This window comes from Acanthopagrus latus, chromosome 7 (assembly GCF_904848185.1).
Source record: "Acanthopagrus latus isolate v.2019 chromosome 7, fAcaLat1.1, whole genome shotgun sequence".
In the NCBI taxonomy this organism is placed as follows: domain Eukaryota; kingdom Metazoa; phylum Chordata; class Actinopteri; order Spariformes; family Sparidae; genus Acanthopagrus; species Acanthopagrus latus.
The window spans coordinates 4,036,704-4,060,206 of NC_051045.1; the positions used below are offsets into that span (position 1 = coordinate 4,036,704).

A 23,503-nucleotide genomic window follows, 5' to 3' on the forward strand; every position below is an offset into this window, starting at 1 on the left:
ACTATTTGTGATGACAGTAATCATGCTTGTAGGCTCACGACTTAAAATCCGAACTTCAGTGAGCATTTGACTTTTATCAGATGAATGTTAAAAAAAAAAAGAGCTTTCTGGTGTCAAACTGTGCACATACGTCGTAACAGACAGGAGCTGGAGGGACGAGAAGAACGCGTTTTGAACGGAGGGGAGCTTTAACAATGTTGGTTTACAATGAAAGCTCTGCAGCCTCAAAGCTTTAAAGTATGTGTGAGTATGTAAGTGCGTATAAGAGAGAGTCGGTCCAGCGTGTGCACGTGGTGCAGAGGGGACCCGGCGGCGGTTCAATGTGGTCGCTTCAGCAAAGCAAGGCGCCCTTAATTATTGAGCCCCGTTCTCTGCGGTGAGCTCCAGTGATGGAGCACCGTGCCACCGCCGGCCACAGCACGGAGGGAACGGAGAGGACAAGAGGGGGGGGGGGAAAACGAAGGGGGAAAGGTTGAGAGTGAGGAAGAGGCAGAGGAGGAGGAGGAGAAGAGTGGGAACTATAGTTAAAACGACTAATAAGCATATTAATTCAACAAGTGAATTTCTGAATGCTCTCCACGTAGGCGTCTCAGAGCTACGTGGGCAGCGCGCCGAAGATGCTGCATGTAAACTCCTTCTGTGATTAGCATTAACAGTGCGTCTCTGCCTGCCTCTCACCGTCTCCGTATGCTTTGCACATAACTTTTTATATTTCTGCATTCACCACACACACACACACACACACTCCATCTCTCATGCGGGCAGATGATCTCCTGATAGCATGTTTTTTTTCCCCTTCCCTCATATTTGAGTGTTTAATTGCTGATGTACTATCTGTACTTTTTATTGAGGAGAGTGATAATATTAGATGAACTTATATCAGTCTACAGTCTCTACACTCTCGGCTTAATACATATATATAGTCCTAACTGTTAGATATTTGATAAGAAGCGATGAGGAATGGCGCTCTCTCACCTAGTTTAAGGGTAGATTGAATAAAGCGGCCATTAAAACATCATCCCTCTTCTGCACGTGGCGTCTGCCAAACGTCTGATTGGTACGTTTGCTGACTTGGTGGCACTTAGTCAGCTCATAAATATGCATTTCACTCGAAATGCAGTTCAGTTTCCATTCATTTGAATCTCTGTCCCCTTCCTGAGCGAGGCTGAACGGGCATGAAGTGGTATATTATAGAAGGAATGCATGTGAAAAGCCTCTTGGCAGATTAAGCAGGATGGAAAACAAATCATCGGCGTTTATTTGAGGATGTAGCTAACTACATGATAGTTAACGGGAGAGCACAACAAAACGTGGATGCCGTTGGCTCGTGTCATTGGCTCGGAGTGTAACAGTGGGCTGGATGTGTTTCAGAGCCAGAGGGCAGTTTGTATACATTAGGCTGCCGTTCTCTGTTTTCCCATCATGCTCTGCTAACTGCTCGATTCCCTCTTCTCCTGATTTTACGGCATCCATCACGCCAGTCAAAAAGAATTGCAGCATGTACAGTATCTCACCTTTATTATCTCCAGTCAGTGAAGTTCCTCGGATCCTGACTGAAGGGTGCACTCGTGCTCTTCTGAGGCGTTTCTTTCGTACTTTAAAGATTTCAGGTACCTTTTTTTCCACCTCCCCGTTTTCTTTGTCTCGATAAGAAAAAGATTTTAGCTCACAGACACATACGTTCTCCTAAAAGCTTTTTTTTTTTTTTTTTCCGAAAGCAATATCCAAGCTTTGACAGTGCGTTTGATTTTTCTTTTTTTCTTCTTCTTCTTTTTCACTCTTCGCTGCGCTAAGTGGAACTGATGCCACAACTCACGGTGTTTGGATTGTGTTTTGCTACATTAGTGAAATATGTTCTCGCTCTGCCTCTCCGGCGCTCATCCTCAACCTTCCCTCCCGACAGAGTCATCAATGTCTGTTATTACTTCACAGCGCTGCCCTCTGGTTCCGCCCGTCCATTATAACCCCCCCCCCCAAAAAAAAACCTCCTCCGGTGTTTGATGAACCCCGCCAGAAACATTCTCATATAACCAGCTACCAGCTTCTTTTTCCAACTCCCTCCCTCTTTTTTTTTTTTCCTCCTCACCCACTTTCTTTATCTTCTTCGTAATGTTCTTTTAATGGAATCACAGAACATTGCTTCTATCACCTTGAGACTTTTCAATCTTGTATTATTTTTCTCCTCAGCATTTTTTGTAATGAGATTTCCGCCCATGCAGAGCAATGGAGTACAGAGTTATTAAGAGAGCGAGTATTGTGTTTGGCATTAGTTTCATTGAAAGACATTCCGCTGCCTGCTAATATGGCCCCCCCCACCACCACCACCACCACCACCACCACCACCACCACCAGCACCTCCTCCTCCCCTCCACCATCACTGCCATTAGGAGACCAGAGATGAGGGGGATGCGAAGCCCCTCTTAAACGCTATGTGGGATAATGAAATCCTGATGTTCATTAATGAAACTCAATTAATAGACAGGAGGAAGTGGAGGCAGATGAGGAGGAGGACAAGAAGGGGAAGGAGAAGGAGAATAAAGTGCCTCCCCCCCTCCCCTTGCTGACATTCAAAAGGAGAGATATTAAGGGGGGGAGTCGACGCAGCCCCCTCACACACACACACACAAAAAAAAAGGCTTTATTTGACTTCCTACTTTGGGACTTGCTGAGCTTATTAAAATGCTTAATAGGTTCCATTAACTTCTAACACACTGCAGTCTCATACAAGCTGGGAGGGGCACATGGTAAGCATGGGAGGAGGGGGAGGGGGGGCAGAGAGGTGAATTCTTGTAGAGGAAGGAGGGCAATTACAGAGGGATTTGGGGTATAGTCCAAAAAACCCGCAGTATATTTGGGTTTATGTGGCGTGAAAATACAGCTTCGGGCAGCCATTGTAGCGCTTTATTGTGCTGTTCGTCTTTGGAAACGTGAGCCTGTGAATACAATCTGCGTGTCCTCTTCTTTTCTTTGTGTTCGTCAAACTGGCTCTGGTTGAGAAACTGGTTTCCAAATCCAGAATCGTCTGCCTCCAGGCTTATTAATTCATTTTTCTTGTTAAAACTTGACGTGGGCTCCCAGCGTCCACACGCACAGGACCTTCAGACTTTGAGGCGTGCGCCCGGTCAACCCAGAAGGACTCGGGGACAATCCTGCTGTCGAATCATCGAGCGTACGACGGCTCTCTTGCAGACATTTTGAGCCCTAGAACCGTAGAATCAATAACGGTATTGATATCAACAACAGTCAGTGTCCATCCCTAAAAAAAAGAAAAGGATGCAGACACATCTGCACACGAGCGCTTTCCAGCAACATTTACTCTCTCATCCTGTATCTGAAACTGGGTGAACTCATCTACATCTCACACACACACACACACACACACACACACACTCTCTCTCTCCCCCCTCCCTCACCCCGCTGGCACATCACACTTCAAATAGGCTGTCACCCAGCTCTCCATCCTCTCAACGAGCTGCCAATAGGCTGGCCAGCAGTCTCGTTTGCAGAGGGATCGCCTCCAGGCGTGCGAGACAACATCACAACTCATCCGCACAGCGTTTCCAAACAAAACATCGCCTCTGCTCCGCCGGCCTGCAACCGCGGGAGAACTTCTTTTATTTTCATGGAAACGAGAGCGAAGAAGTCTCTCTCTGTGTTGTTTAATGAGACAGGGAAAATGACTGACAGTTTTTTTTGTTTTTTTTTTCACATCTCGGTGACTCAAATGTTAGCTGTCGTAACCTCCTCCGGCTCAGTCAATCCTTGTGGGACTCGTGCTTCCGTCCCAGACTCTTGCTTATAGCCCTCAAACACGACTTAACGCAATTATCTCCATAATAGTCATAATCTCCCTTTAGGTCCATTCAGCAGCCTGAATAGGTATAATCATCCCTGGCACTATTTAGCTCGGAGGAGACGGGAAGCCTTCTAGCTTGTTTTTAATACCTGGCTGCTTTCGATTCCTGCTAATCCCCAGTTCAGCACGCCGCGCTGCAAGGCCCCCCTCTCCACAGAACACGCCAGAGTAATCACAGCAATTTCCTGCTACAGTAAGAGGGTCATTTCTCTTTTTTGAACGAGAGATCATTCGCGGCCGGGTGACAATCGCAAGCTGTCTTGCAAACGGTCTGTGGGACACTTCACCGCGGCGTCTTGGCTTGTGATTAGCGCTTGTGTGTGTGTGTGTGTGTGTGTGTGTGTGTGTGTGTGTGTGTGTGTGTGTGCGTAGCGGTTATGTTGGAGCTAGTGGGAGAAAATGACAGCGATGATAGTTTGGAGCAAAAAGCTGGCGTCCAGTCCAAATCGGTGTGGTTTTTGGTGGGTTTTTTATTTTCAGGGAGCGTTTTTTTAATTCTGTCTGCAGTCGGGCTCGTGAGCAGACAAGGCGAGCGAGCAGGGCAGAAGAGGTGCGAGCTTGTTGTTTGCTATTCACCTCAGGTGCCAGTCCACATGAGCCGCACACAACTAACCCTTTCATCTGTGCTTCATGCTTGTTAACCATTCCCACCTGGCTGTTTTTATCTAACTCCTGTTTCTTTAGTGTTCCATGATGGTGCTAATGAGGTGGAGGGGGCGATGTTCGTCTGGCATTCGGAGAAAGACATGAGCAGGAATTATATATATATATTTAAAAAAAGGTGTACGCAGCCGTTCTCTCGTGCTCGCCGCGCTACAAATAGTCAAGAGGTCATTGCACACTTGTGTGTTTTCATGCCCAATCAAGCCCAGCAGCGAGCCGCGCCTCCTGTGTGCGATTGACTGGGAAGGCAGAGGAGGTGGCGGGGGTGGGTGGAGAGAGGAGGAGGAGGAGGAGAAGGAGGAGGAGGAGGTGAGGAAATGAGAGGAGATCGTTTTGGCTGTGATCAGGCGTTACCTGGCTGTGACAGCGCTCGTCTCTCTCAACAGCTGAGGCTTGTCACAGCTGCTGATGTCCTGCTGTGTTCAACCACACGTGAAAGCCCGCACACACACACACACACACACACACACACACATCCATGCATACCCAATCACACACTCCTTTCAACATGTGCACGCACACGAGCCGTGCACACACAGATGCCCCCCCCTTGTCTGCTGCTCTCTGTTCTGCTCACTCACTGTGACCACAGTGTTGCAGGCAGTGCACGCAAGATGCCAAGACAACCTCCCCGAAGTCTCGCACATAACCCCATGAATAATGGAACTCTTGTATTATCGAAAAGGTTTTGGAATATCAAGAGGAAGAGCGGAGTTAAAACTTGTTTTTCTTTTTTTTTCTCCCTGTTTTTTGATGTGATTTCAGGACGGAGTCGGTTGCAGAGAAGATGCTCACCAACTGGTTCGCCTTCCTCCTTCACAAATTCCTCAAGGTCAGTCCAGGGAGCAGCACTGTGTGTGTTCCCTTGTAGGAATAAATCCGTCTTGTGTTTCATTAAGCATCTAAATTAAACGTGTGATTGCACTTTATCAGATATTTACAGTACATGCGGGCTTGTAGGTGTTTTTGTAGCTCGGTCGATTTGTGTGTTTATGCTGTGAAGTTCTCTCATGTGTGAATCTGTGTGTGTGTGTGTTTGCAGGAGTGTGCTGGGGAGCCTCTGTTCATGCTGTACTGCGCCATCAAGCAGCAGATGGAAAAGGGGCCCATCGACGCCATCACTGGAGAGGCCCGCTACTCCCTGAGTGAAGACAAGCTCATCCGCCAGCAGATCGAGTACAAAACCCTGGTAAGTCACACTCCAGAAGGCACACGAGAAGTTTTGTTTTTTTGCGCAAACACACACACACACACACAGAAGCGTAATGGTGTGCTTTTTGGTTGACGCGCTGCCAAGCACGGACACAAAAGCCCACACTCGCAGCATATACAAATGCAGTTTCTGAACTTAACTTTTTGTCGCCTTTACTTTTACACCACACGCCATTTTTTTAAGATGACATCGCTGTGACTTCCGCTGGGTTTCCTCCTTCCTGTATGGGAGGAAAATTAACTAATGATCCCACAGGCTCCGGTGTTGGTCCAACATCAGGGTGGGTGGAACACATTAAACAGTCCGCTCTACACACACACACACACACACAGAAAAGACACACTCACACAGCCAGCGTGTGACATGACAATGCTCTGATTGCTCTGACTGGGAATTTGGCTCATTACGTGCTAATACCCCGGCAGAGCTGGAAATTGGTGTCCCGCCGAAGGTGTGAAATTAGATTTTGGGTTGCCAGCGAGAGCGGAAATGGTTTCTCGAGGCTCCTGCCATGCTCCAAGGAGACTGTAATGAGGGCGAAGCCTCGAGCTGGACCCAAGTCGGTTACAGGGCGCCTCTCGCCTCTCGCTTCCGCCGTCTTATTCTCTTTCCTGTTTTTCTACAACCCAGATTCTGAACTGCGTGAACCCCGACAACGAAAACAGCCCGGAGATTCCAGTCAAGGTGCTGAACTGTGACACCATCACCCAAGTGAAGGAGAAGATACTCGACGCCGTCTACAAGAACATGCCCTACTCTCAGCGGCCGCGTGCTGTCGACATGGACCTGGGTACAGCACAGAAACACACACTCGCATGCACACACACAAACACACACACACACAATCCAGGCACCCGCAGATGCAGCTGGCAGGTGTAAAGTCCTTCACACCTACAGATTAATGTAGCAGTGAGAGAAAACCTGACCATGTGTACAGATTATCAGTGCATTAGTGTGATAAAAGCTGTGTTGCAGCAGCACAGCCAGCCGCGGCGCGCTGCTGCCAGGCCCTCCATCACGCTGCCTGACAGCGTGCAGCACGTCCCTCCTTCTGTCCGCTCTCGCCGCCCGGTAGTGCCGATGAGATCGGACGGATGCAGACGGAAGAAGTGCGCATGCCTTTGTGTGATTTTTTTTGTGTCTTTGTGTGGCTGTCTGGCTGACCCAGGTAAGAGCTGACAGACGGGCTCGCCAGCCTCACGCCGGGCTCCACTCCCACGCAGTCTGCCACTTCCATTCTCGCCTGTGCATACCTTCCCTCCCATTTTCTCTCTGTCTCTCTCATTTTCCCCCGGCAGAGAGAACAAAAGCCCCCCCCTGTTCGCTGCAAATCAGCACGTCCTCCGTCACTCCAATATGGCTCTCCGTCCATCCGCCGTCCTCTCTCTCTCGCTCTCTTTCTGTCTGATTTCTCACCCTTTCACTGATGTGCTGAGAATAATTGAATACGTGCGTCCACGTGAGAGTCCGTGCATGTCCGCGTCCGTGACAACTTTATTGTGTTTTTTTTTTTTTTTGTCTGTCGAGCGCTGGTTAGGCGGGGATGTCATGTGGTCACCTGGCACGGGCACCAAGTAATAAAACCCAGTCAACAGAGGAGAAAATCAATGATCACTCCCAGCGTGAGAGCAACAATGGCTGTCCACTTCCCTCCGTCAACAACCCCTATTATCATTTCATTACCCCCACAAAGAGCCGTCAGCCACTGCCCTCCACCGGCGCTGCTTACAGCCCCCACCTGTTTCCCCCGGCTTTTTTTTTTTTTTTCGGATTGAAAGGAGGTGATTTTCACGTAGTTCTCTTCTGCTCCGCTCTTCTCTTCCCTCTGACCCTGACGTGCCGACTGCTGCGTATGCTAATGGCGCGCCATTTTCCATGACACAAGTACCAATTAAAGCGTGCAAGCCTTCCTGCATATACATCTTGAAATTGTTCGTGTGTAATGTTTAATTAAGATGCGTGTCAATCCAAGTCGGCGAGAGGAGTGCACGTGCAGAGAGCCGTACAAGAGTGCCTGCCGCTGATATCTACTTATTTGGGTAATGTGTGAGGAGAGCGCTCTCGGGGAGGCTTTTAGATTGACGTTCCGCCGTCTGAAATGGTAAATGAGGTTTGAAAAGAGGTGTTTTAAGAGTTTGTTCTGCGCCATAAGGAAGTCGGGGGTTATTTCAGCGCCGTTTCACGACTGTAAGGGAACTAGTTGTACACGCCGAAACATTACTTTGCCCACATGCTCGATTCAAAGCAGATGTGTGTCTTGAGCACATACAGCGGTGGTTTCATATGCACTTGAAGCACACGATACCAGAACCTGCCCACTGAACTCAAGACAAATGACATTCTTTATGGCTGACTTCTGTGTGTGTGTGTCCTCAGAGTGGCGCCAGGGTCGGATGGCTCGCGTGGTGCTGCAGGACGAAGACATCACCACCAAGATAGAAAACGACTGGAAGAGACTCAACACTCTCATGCACTACCAGGTAAATATACGGCGAAAAAAAATAGGCTTCAGTTGAATGTTTTCCTTAATTAACTCTCAAACTTTTTTATTTATTTTTTTATCGGGTAAGGGGCTCATTTCAGTTCAGTCTCTGCGGCGGCTCTTGTTATGGAAATCGCGGTGCGCACCTTTGCAAACTTTGATGTTTGCCGCTCTTGACTTTTTTTTTTTTAGGCAGCCAATTTTTCGGCTTCCTCATTTGCATGCCCTCGCCTGCTGTAATCCGAGTGACAGACTAGAGGACAATTACTGTACAGGTGGCAGGGGGGAGATGAACCCTCAGCGTCTCGGCCGACACGTCTCCCTCCTCCCCGGAGAGACGAGGCTGCTCGAGTCAGGAGGACAGCGTCTCTGTCTCGCTGTCTCTGCCCTGTTGACTCTCCACGCCGGCAACAATTAGTCCTGCTGTGACTGTCTGCTTCTGTGTCTTCACATGCAGAACCTCGATTCATACCCGCTACCTGTGGCCTCCTGTTTACAGGGCCAGGTTTTTTGATTAAAACATGCGAACACAATGTGACGAAACAACAGTGTTTTCAATGTCAAAAGTCTGACGGCCGTGTTGCAGAGATGTCTTCTGGAGTTAGCATGCTAACCAGCTAGCTACCAGCGGTAGTCTCTCATAGTTTCCTCTGGTTTCAGCCTAATAAGCCTTCATTTCACTGAGTAAGATATAAAAATGTTCCAGCTCAACACGTCTCCCTCTCGATCCTGCTGTGACGTCTCGACCCTGAAGTCATAGTCCTGGTCAGAGACGTGTAAATCACCTCAGTGCTCTATCCTCCCCGTCTTCAATCGCATCCATCAGCAAGTGCAGTAAAGTGTCCATGATGCCTCCTGTAGCTTTGGAGCTACCTTTCCAACTCTGTCCATTTTCTTACAAGCGACACCTTTTAACAGCAGAGAGCTAAAGAGCAGGGGAATGATAAAGAGTAATAAAAGGAATAAAGAAGGAGCAGGCGAGGCAGGGATGTGAAGGAGCTCCACAGGTCAGAGTCTTTCTCAGCCTGCTCTCATTAGTCAGCCAAGAGGGACCATCTGCTTAAAGGCTGCCTGAGCCTCCATTCTGTAGCAAACCTGGTCAAGAACAGAGGCTGAGGCTGAGGTTAGAGACCAGGACTGTGGCGCCAGGAGATGCAGCTCCGTCAAGAAGCAGAAAAACGGGGACAAGGTCTGGGGAGGCTCTTGCCCTCGTGCCGGGGGGGGGTCGTTGTGAACTCCTGCCCCAGCAGAGCAGGCAGAATAATGTAACAGATGTAGGAGTCATTAGAAGACGGGGACTCATCACAGTGTCCTTCACATAGGACCCGGCACCATGCAGCTTCCTTTCCCCTTTGCCGCCCTCCTTTCTGTCCTCACTTTCATCCACTTTCTCCATACGTTACCGTCCTGTTTACATTTTTCTCATCCATTTCCCATCTCGTTCCCCCACCTCACCCACAGACAGGAAATATCACGCTGTTCACATTCATTTCTTCCTGTCTCCCTTCTCTTCATCTCCTGGTCTGAGGTGCCTCTTCTTCTCTGGTCTCCGCAGTGTGTTTGCCTCCACACCATAATGGGCTCCATTGTTGTTTTTTTCCACAAATTCTTTGCGTCACAGTCTGTCTGCCATCGTTAGCCGAGGGAGACGCTACGGGGACAACACGTGTGTGTCGCTCAATAGCAGATCTGAGGACCGCTATTGATCACTGATCTGAGGGTCCCTGCGTGGAACGTAAAAGCTCGACACTGTGCAACTTCAGAGGAGATGCCGGCGGGCTACGGGGCAACATGGGGACTGGAGAGGAAGAGGAGGAGGAAGAGAGGGAGAAAGATGAGCTGATGAAAGAATAGGGCAGTCGACGGAGGGAGAGATGAGAGTAGGATGGAACAGCTTACACTCTTGTGTATCATTACTGTTTTTGATGAGCTGGCAACGGCCCCTGTGTGCGAGCGCGGCTGTGCTTTTTTTTTGCGACACACACCACGCCACTGCATTGGCAGCTGCGACAGCACATCTGGCTGCCTATCACAACAAGGGAGCACGGCTCATTAGGCCCCGGAGAGAAAGATAGGAAGAGGTAAAAAGGAAATATTGAAAGGGGACCTGAAATACGCGGAGTGAGACCGAGCGTCACCTGGAGTCGTCGCTAATTCTCCCACAGCAGAGACGCAGGGAGAGGCATTAAAATTCATGGGGCTCGCAGCATCCCAAGAAACCCCACTGGCTATTTACACTGCCGCATGGGAAGTAATGGTTTACATAACCTGGATATGGAAATACACACCTTCTCAGCTCCCCGCTTCAGTAAAATTAAAAACATAAATGCACACATTTAGAAATGAGTTCGGAATCTTTATTCAACACATTGGCATTCACCGTCGGGAGACTGAATTCCCATCCTCCCACTCCCGCTCCTGCTATTTCTGTATCCTTCTCCCATAGATAAAGATAGAAAGAGATAGCACACTCCATGCATGTGCACACACACACACACACACGCAGCACATAGCAACATGGCACATGCTCGCGCGCAGACAAACAACAAGAGTTGAGATAAAAGATTTATGAGATTGGAGAGTTTTTGGCTGATTGCTGATTTGGATCTTTCTGTAGTTTTAATCTCCCGCCCCCGTCAAAAGGAAGAAGCGTTTCATCACACCTTCCTTTCGTACGCCCACCCCCCCATCTCGAGACTCGGTACCGGTAACCTCGCTCCTGCTCGATGGCATCCGGGCAGCGAGCAAGCGACCCACAGTCACATGAATCAGACATCTTGAGCCTCTGTGGATGGAGAGAGGAAGAGAGAGGGGGCAGCATTAATACATCTCATGAAAAGGAAATTATCGTGAACTGAAGATGTCACACCGCCTGGGTTATTTATGATGATGCAAATTGCAAACAGAGCCGCGCTGCGTTCAGCAGCATTACATTGATGATGTTTGACAAAGTGTTGATCTATGACAGGTGGACGCTGGCTTTTTTTTCCCCTCCAGCATATTAATATTTGTTTGCCTCGTCCATTTGCGGGGACACATGGGCAGCGTGTGTGTTTGTCAGGGAATATTATGCCTAATGCGCTGGTAAGTGACAGGTAAGGGCAGACCGCTCCCTCCTTCACTTTCGGCTCGGACTGCGTCAAAACTTAGAAAAGCCAGTTTGCAAACTTCCGTCCCCTGCTGCTGCCCGCTGACCTCTGTCTGTCCTCTCCTCTGCGGCGAAGGAACAGAGAGAGCAGACACTGATGACCACACCAGGAGAGCCTGCCAGCCAGATCCTGTTACCCACCTTGCAGACATCACTCGGGGCATTTTGGGGCTATTTTCAACAGACCCAGACACAACGGATACTACTACACCGCTGTCTGTTCATTAATCTGATGCTGCGGCTGTCTTGGCTCGCTGGTCCCCGTTGTAAACCTGAATACAAATCTTGGACCGGCGGGAATATGATGTTTTGTTTTTTTTCTTTTTAACATGAAATTAAAAAAGACATATTTGATTAATCCTGCACTGATGCTGCTGCTGCATCCTGTGCATCAAGTGTCCGATAGAAACCCAATCCTATTGCAGTGACACGTTTCATCGATTAATACCCAACTTAAATGTCATTAGAGAGGCAGGAAGATTAATGATTGAATGATTTATAGTTACCAAAAGTTTTTTGGAATCAGCCCAGCGACGTTCACAGAGTGCTTCTCTCTGCCACGGACAGGCTGAGGTCGTTATTCAGAGTGTCTGACGAACGTTTATTTGACAAAAAGAAAAAAAAGATTAGAATAACATCTTCAGCCTGTCAGCGGCAAAAACAAGCTTCTGTTAGTGGATGTAACTCTGACAGTCAGAGATGCCCCGAGAGGATCACAGTGCAGACGCTGCAGCCTTATCGTGGCTGCCAGCCGAAGCGATCCGCTGGAGGGGATCCAAAACTTTAGCTAAGTATGAATCATTTACACGTAAATATATACGGGTCCTTTTTTAAAAATACTGGACTGGATACTTTTTTTTATGCACACTTATGGGTTCATATCCCATTTTCATCGTGCCTGACGAGGAGCGCACATATGCACGTGTTGTGTGTTTTCTGAGCCGCCGGGCAGAGTCGACAGGTTTCGATAAGCATCATGATCTGAGGGCGCGAGTCCAGGAGAGATGGCACAGACGGGCCCGGGACCAGGGCTCTGGGTTGTGCTGGGGAAAGAAAGATAGGGGCGGCTGACCACACTCTGCCGCGTGGTCCGCTCTGCACTTTCTAATGGAAGGTCTTATCACAGGCAGGGCCCACAGCCCCTTATCACACCTGCCCACTATCAGCCCCACACTGGATTATCCCTGAAGGGCGAATCTGCACGCCTTCAATCATTTACTCTATCACAAGGACCCATCTCAGCTTCAGCCTCTCTGTCAGCCGTGAAAAAGCAGAGAGAAAGAGAAGAGAGAGAGAGAGATGGAGGGAGGCGTAAAGGGAAAGAGGGTGTGGGGGGTACGGAGAGGCTATTTCATGCTGCCCAGAGAAAAACGTATCACAGGAATTGCGGTGGAATCTCCACGCGAGTCCACGCAGCAGCGTCAGCCGAGAGGATGGAGAAGCCGTAGAAATTAGGCTTGAGAGAGCGGAGACGAATCAAAAAGACGTGAGCTGAGAGAGAGATGGGTGGAAGATGCCGGGTGTGGGTGGGGCAGGGGTGGAGGAGGGTGAGGGGACCACGATGAAGACCGTTTGTCATTTCACTCCAAGAGGCACCCGAGCTGCGTCTTTAAGAGGATTCCTCCAGATTTCATCCCCGGGTTTCAAGTGTCTCTCAAATGTGGCCAATAGAGGCCAGATGGCAACTCCAACTAATAGCACAGCAGAGATTAGTTTGGAAAGAGAAGGAGAAAGGGGAGAGGACGAGACTGAGGGAGGGAGGGTGGGAGGACGGGAGGCGGTTGGCTCTCAAGAGCAACGAGGAACTCTGTAAAAAAAAACAAAAAAATGTCCATCCCAATTTTTCCACCAGCTTATTTTCCAACAAGGGGTTTGGAAAAAGAGTGCGTTGGTGCTAACACAAATGAAAAGAAGCATTTTTCTGTTTTTCTATAGATTCTTTTGAGGTATTCCTTTTGGAGGCTGGCATTTGCCTTTTTGTTTATTTCTCCACTGGAGGCTCATCAGTTTTTTTTTTCTTTGCTGGGGTCTGAAGCAGAAATCCCTCCTCAGGGTGGGCTGTAAATGCCAGCCAACAAGCTGTTTGTTGTTTTGGCTTTTTGAGAGAAGAAGTTTTGTTCTCTTGTCTTCTGTGTGTGTTTTTTCCTCCTAAAAAGGGATGTTTTTCATTGGGGGGGTTACTAACATTACGAGCATTTCAAAGATGACTTATAGTTTAACTGCCATTCCGTGTTGGATTAATCGCACTGTTTGACCGATGAGAGATCTTTTTTTTTTTTTGCTAAGATGGGTTCTTTGAAAAATAGATTTTCACACCTTTTTTTTTTTTTAATGTTGTCGCTTTTTTTTCTCAGCTTATCTGAAGTGACTGGAGCACATCACACGGGACTAAGAGCTCTTTGTAAATACAAACCACAGAGGGGGGGAAAGGATGAACCTCGGCGTCTGTCTCTTATTCATGACACGCCATCTTTTTTCCACAGCCGTCTCTCTTTTACTTTCTCTTTAACTCCGACTCCATGCTGCTCTAATGCTATTATTATACCTCGCGTAGCCCCGTTTTTCTTTTAAGGGTGTGAAGAGTACACGAGATGAGACGTTTGGTATCTAGTCTCCCTCTCTCTCTCTCTCTCTCACTCTCTCTTTCCCTCCCTCTTAGCATCTTACCCCAGTTCGGAAGCTTACATCATGTCTGTAATGTTTGTGAAGGGGGCCGATGACAATGACAGTCATGTTGAGCACAGCCATCGTGCAGCCACAGCTCTCTGCTCGGCTGAAAGAGAAGCCACGGGGCTGCGGCTGAGAGCAGCGGGGAGCGCAGATATGACAGGAAGGGGAGGACGAGTTGCGTAATGGGGGGGGGGTTGGGATGTGTTTTGCTCATGGGAATAAGGGCCTTACGTTCCCTCCACCACCCTGTCGCTGTTACATTAACATTTTTCATGAGAGTAAACACCCATACGCTGTTCTAATTACAGTCTGGAAATCACAGGGGGCGGGTGACTTCATTTAAAATGTGTTTCAGAGTATTTTCTTTGCTTCTTTTGCAGTGATAAGTTAATTGATAAGAGAAGTACCATTCGACTCATTTACTCAAGTAAAAGTAATAAAGTACAGGCTCTGAAATGTACTCAGAGTGAAAAGTATCTACTCTACCTCTACTTTAAAGCTAACTGAACCTCACAGTGATTGTATATAACTAAAAGACTTTTAAACTTCCAGGTGGAATTAGTAGGATTTGTGTCCCAGCTGTTCCTAAACACACCATGAAGATAGTTGATTGTTGAGTCTCACTTCCAGAGCGTCAAATCAGATACAGCTACAGATACGATGCTAACGCGCATCGTTTTACGCCAATCCAGCCTCCTTCTCTGTTTCTGTATTTATTTTTAGGTCTTTGCATCTCGCTCCATCTGCCACGCGTGTGTAATGAGTCTTGTGATGTTGGGAAGGTGGCGTGCAATGGAAATAAGAAAGATTGCTAACTCCTTAATGCGTTAAAACTAACGTGATCAGCCTGTTTTGAAAATATGAGAAGTTGAAAGTTCTACATCTAGCCCACTGCGATGACACATACAGATTCCAAGTTTAAACTCGGAGGAAGATCCATTGTTGAACTCATCCTGCTTTTTACGTCGCTGGCCTTTGTGTCTTTGCAAACACGGGTATCCGTTTCATGGTTTTGCGTTATATTTTTCTCTTGGCAGGTGTCAGACCGCTGCGTTGTGGCTTTGGTGCCCAAACAGACCTCATCCTACAACATCCCCTCCTCAGCCAGCATATCCCGCACTTCCATCAGCAGATACGGTGAGTCAGTCGAACCAGCCTGCCTCTTTTTCACACCCCTTGTTGCAGCACTGCCATTGATTGCATTGATTAAAAAAAAAAAAAAATACCATTTGCATGTATATATTAGGCAATCATGAACGTGTTTGCATGCTTATTCAACAGTTAATCCCATGCAAATGTAATCATCTTGCTCTCGCTGCCTCACAGACACATCAGAATCTTTATATATATATATATATATATATATATATATATATATATATATATATATATATATATATATATATATATATATATATATATATATATATATATATATATATATATATATATATATATATATATATATATATATATATATTAGTTGTTTCAGATAAGAACAAAAGCCAGATCTCCCCAAAGCAACGACCGGCTCTGTTTGGAGCTGCTCCTCTTCTTGCTGCAGAGGGCCAGTTTTCTGCAACCTTTTATTCTCTGACTGTGTGTGTGTGCTGCAGTTTGCTGTTGGAAGGTAGCAGAATGGAAAGAATAGAGCGAGAGAGAGAGATGAAGAGGAGGGTATAGAGTAGAGCCATTGTTTGATTATGAAGCCACAATACGAGTATAATGAAGATCCATTCTGTGCAGGACACAGTGGGCTGCTTGCACCCACATGTATATGAAGTTACTGTACACACTTGCATGCTAACACACACACACCTCAGATGTGCCTGGAGTCTGAGCTGCTGCTGCTGATGCTGATGATGATGCTGCTGGGCACCAGATTTGGTCTCAGGCCAGACACACACACAGCAGCAGCAGGCAACTTGTGATTGCTAATTATTCTGTGTGAATGATGCTTCACACAAACAGAAAAAGATAAGTGAGCACGGCCAATTATCAGGACAGCAGACAGACAAGTGAACGCAGCCTTTAAACTGGAAAATAAATAGATAGATAAATAGCTAACAGCATTACTGTCCCTCTAATCAAAAGTCTTATTTATGTGGATACCTGTGGCTCCCCCACTTTAAAACAACAGAACTTAATTGAACAGATTTATAAATACATAATTTCGTGCACTTTAAACTTTGCAGCTATATTCGGCTTTTAAAAAAAGGGGCGTAAATAATGTCTCTTCACATGAGTTAGTTTAGGATCTCTAAACCTCTGGAGACCTTGATTATACCAGACGAGCTGTTTGGAGTCATTGCATGTATCGTATTGGTTTGTTTTTGTTTTTGAATAAAAGTTAAAGTCCCCGTGAGGAGATAACGGTGCACTCAGTCAACAACCAGTGTAACAAACATTAATAACTACATTGTGTTGTTATTTGAACGTCACAGCTCTTTGGTGGCGTCCGTTAACTGCTCTCAGATATCTCAGGCACGAGCGATATTCTCCTGAATGAGTGGCGACACATTCTCGCTTTCTTCTCCTCGCGATTCTTCCCGTGCCGGCGCTCGGGCGCTGGAGTTGGACGTGTGTGGCATGGAAAGCGATAAAAGGCTCTGCTGGCATGTACGTGTCCCTCATCAATCACGGGCTGGCACAGCAGGCACAGCTGCACCTCGACACCTGCTGATGGATTCATACCAATTTAACGTTCAACACTTAGCATCTTGACTCAATTTACACCACCGGCGCCCCGTCCTTCCTCCTCCCCCCTCATTCAAACCCTAAAACCAGCCAGGCCACACTCCCCCCTTACTGCTTGGAGCTCCGTCCTGCAGCGGAGGAGAGAGAAGCTGCTTAAAGTTTGTTGGGGAAAGTGCTGATTGGAGCGGGAAGGATGTAAAACCCAGTGACTGGATTAGGATGAGGTTTCTCAATCCACCCTGCACACAGGCACATAAATTCATCACCTCCTACTCAGGCTCTGGTCCCTAGTGGCCACTCCAGAAGCCCAGGTTGGTGTTATTTGAAAGGTATAAGTGGCTGTATTGGCGGAGAAAAAAGCTTTTGTTGTTCACCTCGGCCTTTGAAGCACGGTCAGAGAGATCCTCATCGAGATCCTCAGATCCTGAATCTCCAGAGACCTCGCTTGCCGGGGAGTAGATGTCGGCTAATTAGGGAAACTGAAACCGGCATCGTTCAGACCGAGTGAAGAGCAAGGAGGCAGAAACTCGAGATGCGAGACGAGGGGAGATGTATGGATGAAGGGAGGGTGGCCTCAATGCTTAACAAATTATGGATCTTTTGATGCATTGATTAGAGTGCGACGGGGACGGGGTTTTTTTTTCTTTCTTTTTTTCATCGTGGCGTTGGTACAATGTGGCGAGGGGGAAAGAGCCAATTATGAACGCTTTAAAGAGGAGCCAGGCTCAAAGATGTATCATGTCAGTGAGGCACAGATTATATAAAGAGGGAAGAGGATGAGAAAATGAATGATAGCAGTAAAACAAATCTAACGATTCATGACAGAAACGAAGGACACAGATGTAGCATTTTGGAAATACCTCTGTCCTGCGAAACAGGCGGCGAGGTCTCGTCGTCCCTCCCTGTGTTTTGTGCAGTCGTTCATTAAGTTCCAGTTTCAAGAGGCCCACCGCTAATCAACACCACGCCAGGGACATTACTCTGCTGTTTTATGAAATTATCCACCACTGCAGTTTCCTTCACAGCTCTGGCTTAAAGCAGCAGGCGAGCGCGGAAGATTTGGGCGTTTTATAATGAGCTACAAAAGCAGAGATGGAAACGAATATATATACATATGCTCGTGTGAACTGGTGTGTGGGTTTGCTGTTGTAGGTGCGAGCGTGTGCTAAATTTGGGCTTACTGGGAATTTCTTTATCTCCCCTCGACAGACTCTTCGTTCCGCTACACGGGCAGCCCCGACAGCCTCCGCTCGCGGGCTCCCATGATCACCCCCGACCTAGAGAGCGGCGTGAAGGTGTGGCACTTGGTGAAGAACCATGAACACGGAGACCAGAAGGAGGGAGACCGAGGGAGCAAGATGGTCTCCGAGATTTATCTGACCAGGCTGCTAGCTACCAAGGTATCGTGTCGTCTGTGGAGCCATTATCACACGCTCAGTCATCCTGAGTCGAGTCTCCTAACATCTGCGTCACTCTCCTTCTCTCAGGGTACACTACAAAAATTTGTAGACGATCTCTTCGAGACGTTGTTCAGCACAGTCCACCGGGGGAGCAGTCTTCCCCTCGCCATCAAATACATGTTTGACTTCCTGGACGAGCAGGCGGACAAACACGGCATCCACGACACGGACGTGCGTCACACGTGGAAAAGCAACTGGTAAGACACAAAAGTGATGTCACATACAGTAGAGCTGCAACAATTAGTCAATTGATTTATCAGTTTTCATCTATTTAATTGATCCTCAACACGTTTGATAATTGATCCATCATTTTGAGTCATTCTTTGAGAAAAAATGGCTAAAGTCTTTTCAATTTCAGTTCCTCACACGTGAACATTTTCCTGCTTCTTTAGTCCTCTATGACAGCAAATTGAATATCTTTGAGTTTTGGGGGAAAAGGGATCAACAGTTTCACAATTTTCTGGCATTTTATGTATGAAACAACCAATCAATTAATCATTTTGAGTCATTTTCTTAGTGAAAACATCCCAAATGTTCTGAGTTTTACCTCTCAAATTTGACTTTTTCTTGTTTATTTGGTCCTTGATGACATTTAACTGAATATCTTTTGCTGTGGAGAAAACACGACATTTGAAAATGATTGGAAAAACTACACAGTTCCGAAAATCACAGTCAGTTGCAGCCCTCACATGCAGAAAGCCCTCACAACACGCCACACCTGCTCTGGTGTGATCAGGTATGGCACGCGTGATCTCCAAAGTGAGATTTCATCTCTTACTCATTCTCTTTGTCTCCCTCCTGCAGCCTTCCTTTACGTTTCTGGGTGAACGTGATCAAGAACCCGCAGTTCGTGTTCGACATCCATAAGAGCAGCATCACGGACGCCTGTCTGTCCGTAGTAGCTCAGACCTTTATGGATTCTTGCTCCACATCAGAGCACCGTCTGGGCAAAGACTCCCCATCCAACAAGCTGCTCTACGCTAAAGACATCCCCAATTACAAGAGCTGGGTAGAGAGGTAGGAGCTGATGCACTTCATACTCCGTCCTGATCCCCTCTGTCACATCCTCTTAGTATCCTCTTACGGTAAAAAACCAGGGGATCTTTGGGAAAATTGATTTGTAATTCTCTTTCTTCCTGCCTGCACTGCAGCCAGATCTTGTAAAAAAGCCTTTAGAGAGCGACTGTTACAGACACGCATTGTTAGTGAACGTGATATCGCAGCTCAAAGAAATCTGACTATAGTAACAGTTCAGCTCTCAGTCGAGCTGTTGGGTTGAGTCAGTGAGTCGCTGCGAGTGATGCCAAGTATCGTCCCTCGTCTGTGTCCTCAGGTACTACGCTGACATCAACCGGCTGCCGGCCATTAGCGACCAGGACATGAACGCATATTTGGCAGAGCAGGCCAGACTCCACTCGACAGAGTTCAACATGCTCAGCGCTCTCAATGAGATCTACTCCTACGTCAGCAAGTACAGTGAGGAGGTGAGTGACACGAACCTGCACACAGACACACCAGCGCCTGGCGTTAACGCAGCGAGCCTCTTTCCTTAAAAACAAAACTGTCGCCAAAATGAAATCTAGGCTTTATTTGTGAACATACCCGAGTCAAACTTTTGTGTAAAAGCATAATTACAACGAAAGAGACACTTTTAAGATTTACCATGTTTTTGTTTTCGGGTCAAATCATTTTCAGTGGGAGAGCTACGGGCACTTTTACAATAGCATGAAAATCTGTATTTTTAAAACAGTAAGAAGTCTCGACACAACATGAAACTTTGCTCGTAGCATCACCAGGGTCTCTACACGTGAACACCCGCATTGATAAGATTGTTTGTGTACACAGAGTTTATTAAAAAGAATGTTTTTGAACAGGTTGCATTTTGGTGAGAGTTTCTGGGGGAGAAATTGCGCAAAAAGTGGAAGGAGTGATTGTAAGTGTGGTTGATTATGCATTATGCAGGATTCATTAAGCTTCGAGCAATTTACCAGGATCAGTTTTGTATAATAATAATAATAATAATAATAATAAAAAGACAAATAGCACAGGGACTTTTTAAAAAGTTGCGGGGAAGAAGAGGCGTGAATCGTCTCAGCAACAGACACAACGCTAATAGAAAGAAGACGAGCGCCGTGATTAGAAATGAACACAGCACATTTCATTGAACAAAGGAGAGGGTGGGAAATTATGTTTTTCGCCAATTAAATTTGATAAGACACCATCTCAGTCCTCCACCTGCTCTGCACCGAGCCTCTGCTGCTCCAGTCTCTTTCCACTCTCACACAGAAAATGATCCTGTTTATGTTTTTCTTTGTTTTTTGCCTCTTTTTTTCTTCTTTTCTTTCTTCTTGTGTGTCACGTTAGCTGTCATACAAGCGATACAGTAGATCAGAATACATACAGAAGATGTTAGAAAAAAAAAGTCTGAATTGGACAAATCTTGTTTTTATGGGAGCTGATGATGGAAGTTGCTCAGGAGTGAGACATCTCGCCTCTTTCTCATCTCTGTTGAGAGTTGCACATGCCCAGCTCCCATCAGGCTTTTCAAAAAAGGGATCTGGTAGTGACACGAAGGCGACTGAAGATAATAATCTCTTACTTCAGTCTTTCTCTCAAACTCAGCACCAACTGAAAAATGTTTTAACGTATCTTCGACTTCAACTTAGCATCACGTTTAATCGCGTCCCCCCGGGTGTTTTCGTCACAAGCCAGGCGTCAGCGGGTGTTCTGTGATTTCATTCCTGTGTGAAATGATCTCTTTATGTTGCCTTCTCCTCTCTCTCTCTCTCATGCTTGCCTTTTTCATTCAATGTCCCGTGGTTGCGTTACTGGTGTAATTTCCCACGAACAGTTTATATAATAGCGTAACAGACACTTTTTGTCTGCTTGTATTTCCGTGCAGCACGTCGTCCTTCCCTGAGCGCGGTGATCTCCTATTAATCCGTCCTCCGAGCTGCACACTGAGCTCATCCACTCGCAGATTTTACCTGGAGGGCAGTCCCGGGCGCTGATTGCGTAATGAGCTGCTGCCTTAGACAATCAGCCGCTAATTACGAGCAGAATGCGAGAGCGTAAATTGAACAAAAAAAAGGGGCGTGCCGCGAATTCGCCCCCCCCCCGCGCTATGATGTGCGCACATCTCGCCCTTCGGTGTGTGTCCTAGGCCGCTCGTAAGCGGCAGAGGTTAGCGAGGTCAGCTCGGAGTCTTCAGTAGACTTCCCCGAAGCCCAGAGGTCTAGTGAGACCTGAGCTTAACAAGCCAGTGTGTCTGAACTGTAGAGTAGAAAGCGAATGTCTACAAGCTCTCAGCATGCCGCTCTGTCCTTTTCGCCCCGTGCTCAGTTAGAGTGGGCAATCTGTTATATAGGGCTCTCATGAGCAGAGTCATAGGCGACACACACACACACACGCGCTGTCAGATCAGAGGAAGTGTAAAAAAAAAGCAGGGAGGAAGATAAGGAAGGAAGAGAGAGAGAGTGCATTTATGGAGACATTCTGCTTCTAATGTCAGCTCCTCCTCTGGGAAGCATTAGCCTGACCTTTATGTTGGACCGCAGTATCTCTCTCTCTCTCTCCTCCTCGTCGCTCTCTATCTCTTATTTTCTCCCTCCCTCCCTTTACGGTACCTTCCTTCTCTTTTCCACCCATTATCCAGTCAGCTGCCTCTTTCTGCTCTCCATGAATCTCATGCGCTCGCCTCTGCAGCTGTAGCTGTCTGACGCACCCTCGCGTGGAGACGCGATGCCGACACGCTCGCTTCGCACACATCATGGTTTTTAACGTGTAGCCCATCACGGCTGCAGTATTACCGCTGCTTCCCAGAGTGCAGTGCATGGGGAAAAAAAAAAGAAATAAAACCTCAGCCGAGCACCGCTAACGGACGCTCGTTCTCACTCAGCACTTTCACAAAGGCCACCGTGCGTCGGGCTGACGGGGCCGGAGCTGCAGCCTACTTGAATGGATTTGGGAGATGGCGGTGGGAGCTGCACCTGCATACAGTGCTGCAGATTAATAATAGATTGCTATCAGGCCCGATGAAGAGGAGGAAACGCTCTGCCCGGTAGCTGCCAGCCTTTAAGAGCACTTAAGCAGATGAGTGGAAGATGGTAGGTGGGCAGACGCTCTGCAGCAGGACGGGCGGCGAACAAAAGGTTTGTCGTGCTGCAGAAACAAAAGGGAGCGAGAAGGTTGCGACATGGCTTCCACACAACAAGCTTCTGCAAGTTCTGACTGATTTATTGCTGGTGATCGTTCTCACACGCATCACGATGAAATGTTTTAAGTCCTCAGTTGTAGTTGAAGTGTGTAGAGTTTCTAGTCGTTCCAGCTGTTCAACAATAGCAGATGAACTCGCTTTGTGCCAAGATTCGACCTTCGTTTTCTGAGAAAAAATCCAGCCCACAGGCAGACTGAATAAACCCGGAGCATGAAAGAACGACTTTTAGGAACTGTATCTATTAGCGGGTTGGGTCACTGCACAAATAATACGTTACAGAAAGTTAGAGATAGTTGTCTATCGTCAGTTTAAGGTTGGGGGGTCTTCTCTCTCTCTCTCTCTCTCTCTGTTGCTGTAAGACGTAACATTATTTATTTACGAGGCCCCGTCTGTTTTTCTCCCTCACATCAATCTGCTGTCTTTTTGACGTCGGGCCCTTATTGAACAACGCTCATGTCATTGGGTTACGTTGCAGATGCTTTTATGGGAGCTTGGTAAAAAAAAAAAAAATCAAGTTTTTCTTATTGTGCACCTGGAACCTGGAATAACTCGGCGAACAATCAGAAGCGTTAACTCGTTTCCATCCTGCGGGCAATCTGAAAGTTTTATCTCGTCTCATTTCACTCGCAGCTGTTCGTGTTTTTCATTGACTTCGTCTGTTTTCAATCTCACCCGTTTATTTATTCCCAACGTTTGACTGTTTTATCACTAATTCGTAGCCAAGCTTCCTGTTTGTGTTTCTTTTTGCTGTCCGGGATCTTTAACTCAGCCAAGTTGTGTTTATCACACGTCCGTTAGTTTGTGTGTTAGTCGGCACAAAAACTGACGAACGTACCTCCATGAAACTTTGAAGGAGGATGGATTTCAGCCCAGAACAGAACTCTTTAACTTTTGGGTGCAGTCTCACCATCTTTAGGATTGTGACATTTTGACATTTTTAAGTTATGTCTCAGGGGTTAATATACAGAAAAAAGAGGTGTATTTAGGTGGCTGGTATCTATGAAGGAGTACTAAAGGGCTCTGTGATCCAGAGGTGGCCAAAAACAACAAATAAGAACAATTATTTTCCTTCATTTAAAATGACTCGTAAACACCGAA

General features: G+C 47.0%; 1 protein-coding gene across 4 annotated transcripts in view; it reads left to right on the plus strand.

The window, feature by feature from the left end:
- plxna2 (plexin A2) overlaps positions 1–23,503 on the plus strand; it is a 183,337-nt gene that overhangs the window by 156,219 nt on the left and 3,615 nt on the right. For all 4 annotated transcript variants that reach the window (XM_037103945.1, XM_037103944.1, XM_037103946.1 and 1 more), the window contains exons 23-31: positions 5,285–5,351; positions 5,562–5,708; positions 6,363–6,522; positions 8,109–8,212; positions 15,070–15,169; positions 17,939–18,129; positions 18,217–18,386; positions 18,994–19,206; positions 19,523–19,673. In XM_037103945.1, coding sequence (XP_036959840.1) covers positions 5,285–5,351; positions 5,562–5,708; positions 6,363–6,522; positions 8,109–8,212; positions 15,070–15,169; positions 17,939–18,129; positions 18,217–18,386; positions 18,994–19,206; positions 19,523–19,673 — 1,303 coding nt within the window. The remainder of the gene's footprint in view (positions 1–5,284; positions 5,352–5,561; positions 5,709–6,362; positions 6,523–8,108; positions 8,213–15,069; positions 15,170–17,938; positions 18,130–18,216; positions 18,387–18,993; positions 19,207–19,522; positions 19,674–23,503) is intronic.